General features: G+C 38.9%; 2 protein-coding genes across 2 annotated transcripts in view; both read left to right on the top strand.

Annotated features, from left to right (window-relative positions):
• The window catches only part of LOC108361477 (uncharacterized), a 4,450-nt gene extending 2,220 nt beyond the window's left edge, over positions 1 to 2,230 (top strand). The window contains exon 3 of the mRNA XM_017614095.1: positions 1,442 to 2,230. Within this exon, the coding sequence (XP_017469584.1) occupies positions 1,442 to 2,230 (789 nt within the window). The remainder of the gene's footprint in view (positions 1 to 1,441) is intronic.
• Positions 2,231 to 4,598: 2,368 nt separating this feature from the next.
• On the top strand, positions 4,599 to 5,641 carry LOC108361481 (uncharacterized). Its single transcript, XM_017614100.1, has one exon. The coding sequence runs from the start codon at positions 4,678 to 4,680 to the stop codon at positions 5,551 to 5,553; it is 876 nt and encodes a 291-aa protein (XP_017469589.1). The 5' UTR covers positions 4,599 to 4,677; the 3' UTR covers positions 5,554 to 5,641.
• The last annotated feature ends 7,032 nt before the right edge of the window (positions 5,642 to 12,673 follow it).

Genomic DNA, 12,673 nt, shown 5'->3' on the forward strand with positions numbered 1-12,673 from the left:
GGTACGCGTATCCCTGGTTGCGGCCAAAACAAGGGTAGGACCCAGTAAGAGTACTACAATTCCACGAATGGAACTCAGTGCAGCACGACTACTCGCTATGACAATGGAAGAGATTTGTCACGCCTTGCGACTGGACAGCGCAGGTTGTATGTATTGGAGTGATTCGACCATTGTCCTCCACTGGATCCAGAAAGCACCGACCGTACTAAAGCCGTATGTAGCCAATCGTGTGGCAATCATACAAACTCATTCTGAAGTGAAGNCTCCACTGGATCCAGAAAGCACCGACCGTACTAAAGCCGTATGTAGCCAACCGTGTGGCAATCATACAAACTCATTCTGAAGTGAAGTGTTGGCGACACATCCGAAGTGAACACAACCCAGCAGACTGAGCCAGTCGTGGCATTCCACCAACGGCGCTTGAAGATCATCCACTCTGGTGGACTGGTCCACCAATTATGTACACTTGTTTCAACCGTAGCACCGAGTTGCCTGCTTTGACTGACGAAGAACAACAGACAGCAACGTTGGAGAGCCGCCCCCCTCGCAGCTTGGTGACCGTGCGACATGTGGATGCGACATGTGGATTATTGCGCACGACATTCGGTGGCAGACGAATTCCTTTGGTGGAAAAGTTTAGCCGTCTGAATAGACTGCTTAACACTACGGCACGTCTACGGCGATCTTACCTGCATTCCGAGGTCACCGAGGCGATCCGCTGACCACAGAGGAGAGGGCATGGGCCCTTGAGGTTCACATTCGACAGTCACAAGGTAATGTGTACCTATCAGATATTAATTCGTTCAGATCTCATTCCAGCATAAGTTCCACAAGTAAGCTAAAGTCCCTGAATCCCTTCTTGGACGAAAAACAGATACTTCGAGTCGGTGGTCGCTTACAGAGAGCAGAGTTGTCATTTAATCAACGGCACCCGATCATTTTAGCGAAGGATGGAGCATACCTTTGGTCGTCGTCGCGTGCGGACGTGTTTTTGCTCGCTCTCGATTGGCATAATATTCATATTTTCGTTACATATGTATACATTTGCCTGTACAGTGGTTAAACTATACAACAACAAAATTGCATTCAGTCATATAAATGATACTGATGAGACAGTGACTCTGTGGTAATTTGTGCTAAAATGCCTTGTTTGTGTGGCAATAAAGTGGAACGATCGCACCAGCATAAAATTCAGTGCGCAGGGTGCAATGAACTTTTTCACTTAAAATGCGTTAATATTTTGCCGTCGGATGCTGAGTTCCAAGTGAACTCTGACAAACCTTTTTTTTGCAATACATGTGCAGATGTTCGGCGAAAGTCGATTCGCTCACCGCCTCCCCCCCTTGATCTTGTGGAGAGTGACATTTCTGTGTCTACTAACAATTCGGCTTCTAATTTGAAACAACAAGAACAATAGCTGAAATATATTTCACCTACGCAGCAAATTGCTGAGTTAAGTGAGTGTATTGAAAATTCTAACGATGAAAATCAACCAATATTATTGCAAACGGTCGTAAAAGAAATTGCAGCTCTTAGAGCGGAGAACGCACACGTTGTTGCGTTGGTTAATGCACTCCGCGAAGACAATAAGCGTTTAATTTGCAAAACTGAATGCCTGCAGTCTGAACTTCACTCTTTAAAGAGTACTATTCGCTTTGAAGAGTTCGCATCTGCAATTACTACGCTCTCAGCTGAAGTGAAAGGTGTTCGCATCGACCTTCGCTCTTCTATTAACAACAATACACCCAGTAAACAATTAGCTCCCTCCACTAATACTAACGCGGCTTCACCAGCCAACTCTACTTCAGCTCTCAAGTTACGCTCTCTACCTGCTGCTTCTGCAAAACGTACTGATAAGAGCAATCGGCAGATGCGTCAGAGTATCACTGGCTCTAATGCAAATGCACCCGATCTACCTGCTGCTGATAGGAATGCTGCTTCATCTTCTTCATCTTTGGCCCCTGGCCTTGTTGCTACTGATAATGATGAAACACCCACGAATTTCGCTACTAAAGTTGGCGATTTATCTTCTGCAAATGGAAACACAGTTACTGTACAGAACATTAATGCTGGAACTGCTGGCAGCGCTTATGCCTCCATTCTTGCTCGCGATAACGGTGGGTATAATGCAAATGCTGTTCAGGATGGTATTGCTGTTGGTATTGCTGCTACTGGCAAACGAACTGATGAGAACAGTCGACAGAAGCTCTCAGAGTATCATTGGCTCTAACGTAAACAAAGATCTCGACGTTGTTGTACGAATGAAATGGCTTCACATTTCTTCATTTCATCGTTCGGTTTCTGAGGATAAAATTTTGGATTACATCGTCAAGCATGCTAACATTGATAAACAATACCTAGTTTGTCATAGACTAATAAAAAAAGATGCGCCTCCCGATTCATATATAAAAGTCAATTTTAAAGTTGGTGTTTCCTATGCGTTTTATGATATAGTTTCGTCATCTGACCTGTGGCCTGTGGGTGTAAAAGTACGTCCGTTTCATTTTTTAGCCAGAGAGGAAAGTACAAAAGATGCACCGTAGCTGCTACTGATATAAAGCAACAGTTGGTCACTGGGGGGGCTAACTATTTATTTTCAAAATGCCTCTGGCCTTAGAAATAAATCGCACGCTGTTAAAGCGTTCAGCTCGCAATTAGACTATGGCATATTTGTTATTATTGAGACCTGGTTAAATCCGAACTTTTATGATGCTGAATTTTTCGACCCAAATTTGTTTGTCGTCTTTCGCAAGGACAGAGATAATTAATCTTGGCACAATCTCACTTTCAGCAAGCGATATTGTTAACGGTATTTCTAAGCTCAAACCATCATCAAAGATGGACATTGATGGGCTCTCAGCAGTTTTCCTAAAAAGCTGCCCAGCAGTAGTTGCTCCTCTGGAAATAATTTTTAACAAGTCTTTATATTGCGGCGAGTTTATTGATGCCTGGAAGGTTGCTTCAATAGCTCCCATCTTCAAGAGTGGCAATAAGAGTGATGTCTGCAATTATAGACCTATATCTAAACTAACGAACATCTCGAAGCTTTTTGAGGGCATTATTAAAGATAAGATTTATTTCTCTGCAAAAAGTATAATCAGTCCTAATCAACATGGTTTTGTGGTTGGGCGTTCCACTGTTTCCAACTTAGCCGTTTTCAGTGAATTTTGTGTTTCCGCTTTTACTGCCGGAAGCCAAGTGGACTGCATATATACTGATTTCTCGAAAGCTTTTGATACAGTCTGCCACAAAATACTAATTTATAAACTTGCTTTTCTTGGGTTCCACTCAATTTTCTTGCAATGGCTTAAATCCTATTTATGCAAAAGGCAGTGCATAGTCACCATTGATAATGTGTCGTCTGATGCTTTTACTGCCACTTCAGGAGTTCCTCAGGGGAGCATTCTTGGTCCTCTACTCTTTACTTTGTTTATCAATGACATTACTTCGTGTTTTTCTCATGCTAGTTGTTTGCTATATGCCGATGACCTGAAGATCTACTCAGTGGTAAATAACAGGCTGGATAAGCTGAAACTTCAATCGGATGTTGAGACTCTTCACTCATGGTGTATTAGATCGCATCTTTGCTTAAATATAAATAAATGTTGTCATGTTAGTTATTCGAAATTGCGCTCCCAATTTGAAAGTTCATACAGAATATCTAACTGTGTTTTACGCAGTGTTAATGAGATTAAGGACCTTGGGGTTATAATCGACTCTAAATTTACTTTCAATGATCATGTTAATTTCATTATTTCGAAATCTTATGCTATGCTTGGTTTCGTTCGGCGGAACTGTACTGAATTTTCTGATCCTTATACGTGGAAATTGCTCTACACCTCATTTGTGCGTTCACATCCTGAGTATGCTACAATAATTTGGCGGCCTTTTCATCAGTTTAACATTGACAGGATTGAACGCGTTCAAAAGGTTTTCCTTAAATATGCTTTGCGATCTCTACATTTTACTGATCCCACCCCGTCATACAATTCTCGATTGCTTCTTTTAAATTTAAAAACTCTGGAAAGCAGGAGGTCTGTCCTCTCTTTAACTTTTGTTCTTAGCATTATTCAGGGTGTTCTTGACTGTCCGGCCTAAGGGAACTACGTAGTAACTATCCGTTTTATGGCAATAATAATAGAACTATCTATGCCCGTAATGCACCTCTTACACGTGCCTTAATTGAACTTAACCAGATCTCAACTTTTATCGAGCTTGATTTTTCTTTACAAAGAAATATTTTTGTCAATCTTTTGAACTCATTTTTTAACTAATGTTGTATTTTTACTTGTGTGAGTAGCCTGTAAGAATTATTGTTCATAGGCTACACAATAAAAAAATTAATTAATAAATAAATTATCATGGCTGCGTATCGGCGATGCCCATGAGAAGTGTATTCATGGTGGCATTCAAGGGATGATGCAGTATTTGCGCCAAAGTTTCTGGATCGTACACATTCGCGCATTGGCCAAGACGTTTATCCATCGATGTGTTGAATGCCGCCGTCATCAGCGAATCACCCAACAACAACAGATGGCTTCGCTCCCGAGATCAAGAGTATTGGTTGCACCACCGTTCACGTACACAAGCCTCGATTACTGCGGCCCATTTAATGTGCGACTGGGTGGTAAGAGGTCGAACGTTTTGACCAAGACTTATGGTGCGATTTTCGTCTGCATGGCCTCTAAGGCCGTGCATATAGAGCTGGCTGAGAATTTGACAACCAGGGCATTTATTGACGTATACGACCGCTTTACAAGCCGACGAGGTATTTGCGCCACACTTTACAGCGATAATGGTACGCAACTTGTTGGAGCCAATAAACAGCTGCAGCTTGACTTGGCGGAATGGTCGAACACGCAAGCGAAACAACATGTAGCCGCTGTAGGTACGAAGTGGAGATTCATCGCTCCTGCAGCTCCACATCATGGTGGACTCTGGGAGGCCGCTGTGAGATCTGCGAAGAAGCACCTGTACCGGACGACTGGTCGTCAAACATTGAGATTTATAGAACTAAGCACTCTACTAACTCGAATAGAAGCGTGTTTGAATTCTCGCCCACTGGTGGCTCGTCACGATGATCCCGAAGGTGGTCTAGCACTCACTCCTGGAGAGATCCTTATTGGACGACCGCTTGTTTCACGCCCCGAGCCTGCTGTACCTGATGTTCCTGAGAGTCTCAAGTATTGGCAGCGGCTGCAGCGCATGTATGAACATTTTTGGAAGCGATGGCAGCAAGACTACCTCACTTCGCTTCAGGCACGTGGCAAATGGGCACGTCCTCATCCCAATCTTCAACGCGGCGACGTAGTACTTATCCTCAACGAGAATCTTCCACCAGCTCACTGGCGTATGGCACGAGTCATCGATGTACATCCTGGCGACGATGGCCTAGTGCGCGTCGTAACCGTCGAGTACAACAGCGATAAGAGGACAGCCGAAGGTCTCTATGTAAAGCATCGATGTCACCGACCGGTTCAGAAGCTTTGCCGGCTAACTGGTCCCAACGAAGAGATCCTGAACCGTGACGGTTCAGCCGGGCAGGATGTATAACACATCATGTCCCATCACTGATTTGATTACATGTATATATTTTTCGCATTCAGTGGCATCACTTGTTTCTTGAGTAGTTTTTGTTATTCTGTCGTTTTCTCTGTTGTTTCGCTGCACATTGGCAGGCATAACTTTAAAATTGTAATTTGCTTATTATTAGAAGAAAAATAAAGCTCGACTCGGACAGACGAGTCCTTTGTGTAAGAAATCATTTTTCATCAATTGAATTGCTGTTGGACTTTTGGAGCGGCCAGCGAGTGGCCGTCTGAATGTATCAAGGATTCTGATACAATGATGTGTTTCATTTAGAGTGTAAGTATGCATTTCCACATTTACATTAAACCGAAAATTCAATAAATAAAATGAAGCTGATTCTAATGAGATTTTAAATATTTTCATATTTACAAAAACTTTCATTTCAAAGATGTTGAGTTCTATCAAATATGGTAAATGCATAACAAATTGTTAATTTCTTTGTTTACATTTTTTGACATTACAGTCAGGTATGAGAGAGCTCGACTGAATTGTCACTTCTACCTTGTTGAATATGCCTTGGAGTAGAGTACAATGCAAGGAGTACTCATTGAACGAGCTGAGCTAAGTCCCCTTTCACACACGTCAAGTCTTGAAAGCAATTGTTATCGCATTCTCTTTTGTGTTTTCTCTTTGCTTCCACACGCATCAAGTTTTATTGAATTCAACTACTTGGTTCTTTAAACGGGAAGCTACGAAAAGATCAAAAGAGAACAAGAAAACTTGAAACGAATTGACGGTACGGAGGTATCTGTACTCTTCCCACCTCCTTCACCAACGAACGAGCAGACTTGAAAGCAAGACTTGACGTGTCTGAAAGGGGACTTAGTTCAACNCAGTGGCATCACTTGTTTCTTGAGTAGTTTTTGTTATTCTGTCGTTTTCTCTGTTGTTTCGCTGCACATTGGCAGGCATAACTTTAAAATTGTAATTTGCTTATTATTAGAAGAAAAATAAAGCTCGACTCGGACAGACGAGTCCTTTGTGTAAGAAATCATTTTTCATCAATTGAATTGCTGTTGGACTTTTGGAGCGGCCAGCGAGTGGCCGTCTGAATGTATCAAGGATTCTGATACAATGATGTGTTTCATTTAGAGTGTAAGTATGCATTTCCACATTTACATTAAACCGAAAATTCAATAAATAAAATGAAGCTGATTCTAATGAGATTTTAAATATTTTCATATTTACAAAAACTTTCATTTCAAAGATGTTGAGTTCTATCAAATATGGTAAATGCATAACAAATTGTTAATTTCTTTGTTTACATTTTTTGACATTACAGTCAGGTATGAGAGAGCTCGACTGAATTGTCACTTCTACCTTGTTGAATATGCCTTGGAGTAGAGTACAATGCAAGGAGTACTCATTGAACGAGCTGAGCTAAGTCCCCTTTCACACACGTCAAGTCTTGAAAGCAATTGTTATCGCATTCTCTTTTGTGTTTTCTCTTTGCTTCCACACGCATCAAGTTTTATTGAATTCAACTACTTGGTTCTTTAAACGGGAAGCTACGAAAAGATCAAAAGAGAACAAGAAAACTTGAAACGAATTGACGGTACGGAGGTATCTGTACTCTTCCCACCTCCTTCACCAACGAACGAGCAGACTTGAAAGCAAGACTTGACGTGTCTGAAAGGGGACTTAGTTCAACTACGTTTATGTGTGTATGTATGTGGTACAGCGCAGTCACGTCGCTCATACACATCTCTTCTATGTGAACTCGTCTTTGTGAGCTCGTGTTTGATCGGCACTGATGTACAGAATTTTCGCGTAGCTATGCGCTGTATTTGGCGACCAAATAGGCTAATGCTTGAACGTATTTGTATTTTTTTGTAACTTTACACCCAAAAAAGGGTGTTTATCTACCAAGAATAAAAAAATAAGTATGCCACTCTGTTTTCTTTTACAAATGCTTCGTTTTAAAACAAAAATTATTAAAATCTGTTTAGATATAGATAGATGAAGAAAAGATGATATATTAATGAAAAGTGATTAGTGGAGTGTTTATATAAAAAATATGTGAAGTAATGGGGAAATTTTAACAACATATAACTTTAAAACTGTTGGACATTGTTGCATTTTTACACAAAATGTTAAAGATATCGGTTAATAAGCACTTCCCCAACACCCCCTGCGAATTTCACTAACAAATTCCCTATACTTTGCCTGAAATAGGAAACGGTCCATTATTGCAAATCTCAGCCCCATTAACTAATCCTTCATATGAAATGGTGAAACGGTGTTGGCATTTTTTGAACAATTGTATTTTTTTTTATTGTAAAATATTTAGTAAAAGGACAATGTGCATTCATTTGTTTATGAAGAAAAGATGATATATTAATGAAAAGTGATTAGTGCAGTGTTTATATAAAAAATATGTGAAGTAATGGGGAAATTTTGTTTTTTTTATTTTATGGCCTTATAACAATTATATTCAACAATTTTTATTGAGCTCGAGGCCGTTTAGGCTTAACAAGTGAAAATAGTGGAAATAAGCACCACGAATTAACAAGGTGACCTTAGAACAGTGCGTAGGCAACTAGCTGAGTCATTGGGGTCGTCGGTTCGAATCCTACTCAAAGAAGTCTGGTGAGGAAATGTGGTGATTCCCGAAATAGCTATCACTTCTACCATTTTTTCAAATNAAAGAAGTCTGATGAGGAAATGTGGTGATTTCCGAAATAGCTATCACTTCTACCATTTTTTCAAATTATTGTTGCTTTTCCACAATAAGTTAAAAAACGGCCTCGAGCTCAATAAAAATTGTTGAATATAATTGTTATAAGGCCATAAAATAACAAAAACAAAATAACTTAAGGACGAGCGCACCTAAAAAATAAACATTCTAATAATAGAAATATTAACAAAAACCAACAAAACCAACAGCCACATAATCAAATGAATTGCAACAGAATAGCTGCGCTTGATTGTAGTTGGCTTAACAAGTGAAAATAGTGGAAATAAGCAAGAAGAATTAACAAGGCGAACTTAGCACATTGCGTAGGCAACTGGCTGAGTTAGTGGGATCGTCGGCTCGAATCCTACTGAAAGAAGTCTGATATATAATAAGTTAAAAAACGGCCTTGAGCTCAATAAAAATTGTTGAATGTAATGGGGAAATTTTAATAACTTATAACTCTAAAACTTTTAGCATTTTTACACAAGTTGTTAAAGATATCGATCAATAAGCACTTCCCCAACACCCCCTGCGAATTTCATTAAAAAATTCGCTATACTTTGCCTGAAATAGGAAATGGTCCATTATTGTTTTGACCTTTTCGCATTTGCATTTGTAAGTTTTGAAAAAGTGTTAAAAATATCCTAAACGACCTGTTATAACCAGGGAACGGATTTTATGGAAATTGCCTTTTTTCTGCTGAAGAGATAGAGTATATTAGATTAAGACTGTCCAAGATTTAGCTTTCCCTGATTCCATATATACACATTTGATGTTGCCTTTTTTAAGATATTTGTTTTTTAAGCTATTGTACCTTTAAAAAAGTGAATATGGCGAGGAAAAAGCCCTTGTATCAACTCACGTCGAGCGCACATTCAAGGCTGTGTTATAGCTTGATCTATTACAAAAAAATCAAGTTGATAATGAAGAAAGTCGATGGATTAATAAAGAAGTAATAAGTGGTCATATGAAAACGCGCAAAGATTTTTTGTATGAAAAATTAGCAGGAAAGAATGTTACTCATACGCCATGTACACCTGAAAATATCTCGAAAACTTATCCATAGAATAAAAAATTAACTCCATTTTCGGAATCAGCGAACAATTCTATATAGGTTAATTTTAAATTTTTGTATTTTTAGTGCCTTTTTTGCAATTTCTAGTGCCTTTTTCTGCCTACTTCGTTCTTTGGTTTTGTCTTTTTTATAGGTTTATAGGTCCAAAAAATCCGTTCCCTGGTTATAACGTACTACAAGGTGTGCTATCAGCTTCCCATTCAATTTTCCATACTAAATCTTAAAACAAAATGTGGAAAATAGCTTCAGTAGAAGCAATATCTTTGACAACACTGGATCAATTTTTTTTTGTTCACCCGATGCCACCATCCAATTCCTATGTGGAATTGCTCAGTGATTCCGAAAATCAAGTTAATTTTTTTCTCCATGGATAAATCTCTGAGATATTTGCAATTTACCGTTACTCAGCTAAAAAAAGAGTGGTTCCACTTAATCACGTAATCTTTCGAAACAATTGAACAATCGTAATATGCAATAAAGCTAATTAAATTCTCCATAAACCTTATATACCTCACTCTTCGACAGGCTGATAGTCTCTGAGAAACTAATTAATAATTCCGGATTTTTTGTTTTTTTGATAAAAAAAAATTAAAATCATTAAAATTTTAACAGGAGAATAATAAAAAAAAAACTATTTATCTGTATTTTTATTTTATTTTATATGAAAGCCTCTTCCTTTACAAAAAAAATGAAGCTACCAATGAAGAGAATCGATGGATAAATAAGAAAGGAATGAGTGGAGAAATGAAAAAAAGGATTTTTTGTAGGAAATATAAGCAAAAAAGAGTGTTACTCAGGTGTACACGGCGTACGAGTAGCATTCTTTCCTGCTCATTTTTCATACAAATATCTGTGTGTCCTTTTTATTTGACCACTCATTCCTTCTTTCCAATACAAAGAAGATGCCTCTTTAATGGCTTAAAAATGCTTTTGCTTAGGAAGTGTACCTGAAAAAGTACAGTTTTTGTATAGACTTCGTACTGAAGAAACAATTTCATTTCCCAACACTGAGGCGAAATGTAAGCATACCTGTCATATTAGAAAATGGAAATTGCTCGGCTACAACTTGGCGTGCAATCAAACGACAGCATGGGCTTGTGTTGTGGTTTGTGTTCAGTTCATACTGTTTACACGCCTTTTATTTAGACAGGCTGCACGCCGCACACCACAAGCCCTTTATGTGTTTACAGCATTAATGTATTAGAAAATGCATCGATACATCATCTATTTACACATCGAGTGGAAAATTTTCGATGCATCGAAGCAAAACATCGTTATATACGAAGCATCGATACATTTCCGAAATCGGGAAAATTTTAGTAGACGGACGGCAAATTCTATAAAAAGGGGGGATGAGGGGGGGTAGAATAGGACCCAGTGATTTCAAAAATACCCCCCTTTTTTCTAGCAACCCTATAGTTCTTATATAATTTATTGTTAAAGTTTTCATATAAACGATGAATAAGATAGCAAAATAACATACAACTTGGTGCTACCAGACTGGAATTTTGAATAATAAAAGCGGATTTTTAATTCGGAATTTTCACTTAGTAGAATTCTCCTTTCTGTTTTGCGAAGAAAAGGAGCTGAACACCGTTTGCAGAGAACACCTTTCTGCGAAGGCGGCCTTCGGCCGCACTTAGGGATTATAACCCTCACGCAGTAGAATTCTCCTTTCTGTTTTGCGAAGAAAAGGAGCTGAACACCTTTTTCAGAGAACACCTTTCTGCGTAAGCGGCCTTCGACCGAACTTAAAGCAAACAAATCGGGCGGGACCAACACCGCCTACGTCATGGGCAATATTTTTGCACAGGGGTTCGTGACCGGAAACCCTCATTGATTATAATACACGCCCAGAATAAAAGTAGCGGTAAATTTGCATTTTCTTTTGTACTGATTTCCCCTGTATTCCTTTTTAAACATTGCCTTCTTTGTATGTATTATTTTGTACAATATGGCAACACATGTTATGTGTCAGTTTGCAACCATGTGTTATTGTAAATATGGGTGCAATTCAATGTAATTTGCAAGTCGACAAAAGTTGAATTAAAGTGATTTATATACAAGATAAGTGTGTAAAGTATTAAGTACAGTGTTATGTGCATTTATATATATGAAAGTATGTGACAAATGCACTTTTTGTTAAGGAAACCAAGTGGAACGACTTAAGAAATTTTAACAACAAATAACTTATAAACAATGATATTGTTTATATTTTTTAGTTAAACATGTTTTAGAGGATACCTCCCTTAACATCCTGACCAAGTTTCATTTGTTAATTCCACCTGGTTTTCTTAAAACACAAGGTGCGGCTGACTACTGAAGCCCACCCCCGAAGCCCCAACTATTTCGTGCTATTCCGTCCAAAGGGGTGGCCCGATCCAAAACAAATTCCACACACTTGTAGTAAAGGGTCTACACATTATTTTAACACCCACTTTTGTAATTTTTGGTCACTAATTTATTTACAAATTGGGTTTAAATTATGCCCTTTTTGTAAAATTCGGAAATTAGCGTACATTTATCACTCCTATTCTCCTTAAAGCAGCCATTTCACCAATATATTTTTGTATTCACCTTCACTTTACACTTTAATCACAATTCATTAAATAAAAACCCCTTCAAAATCACGCGTCTGACTTTGGTTTCCTATGCAAATTAAATGGCGGAGTTGAGCTGTCAAACTCCAAAATATGCAAAAGAATGAGAGACAGAAGAAGACAGGGGCTGAATTTCTTTATTCATTCTGAACGTTTGGAATAAACTTTTTTGTTTACTTATTCTTTAGAACGTTCCTGATGATATGTTAACGTATATTTCAAAAGCATTCTGTTTATTCCGGCTGTGAAATGGGATTATCCGGAATGTATAAAGAAACGCAGCCAGGATATAGCCCAGTAAGTGCTCATTTACACACGACGATTTTTGTTGCCGCAACTCGACGTTTGTGGGAGAGAGCGAGACAAAGAAAGGAGAGGGGCACCGAGTTGCTCGTGCTCGGGCAACAAGCTTTGTGCTCTCGTTCGTCTGTGTAAATTGAACCGTANTTCCGGCTGTGAAATGGGATTATCCGGAATGTATAAAGAAACGCAGCCAGGATATAGCCCAGTAAGTGCTCATTTACACACGACGATTTTTGTTGGCGCAACTCGACGTTTGTGGGAGAGAGCGAGACAAAGAAAGGAGAGGGGCACCGAGTTGCTCGTGCTCGGGCAACAAGCTTTGTGCTCTCGTTCGTCTGTGTAAATTGAACCGTAGTTCACAGCTGACAACAACAATTGCATACACACAAATCGCCGTGTGTAAATGAAATAAGCATTAAAAGAAATTTA

Source organism: Rhagoletis zephyria, unplaced genomic scaffold (assembly GCF_001687245.7).
Source record: "Rhagoletis zephyria isolate East Lansing unplaced genomic scaffold, Rhagoletis_zephyria_1.1 Rzeph_scaffold_00774, whole genome shotgun sequence".
NCBI lineage: Eukaryota > Metazoa > Arthropoda > Insecta > Diptera > Tephritidae > Rhagoletis > Rhagoletis zephyria.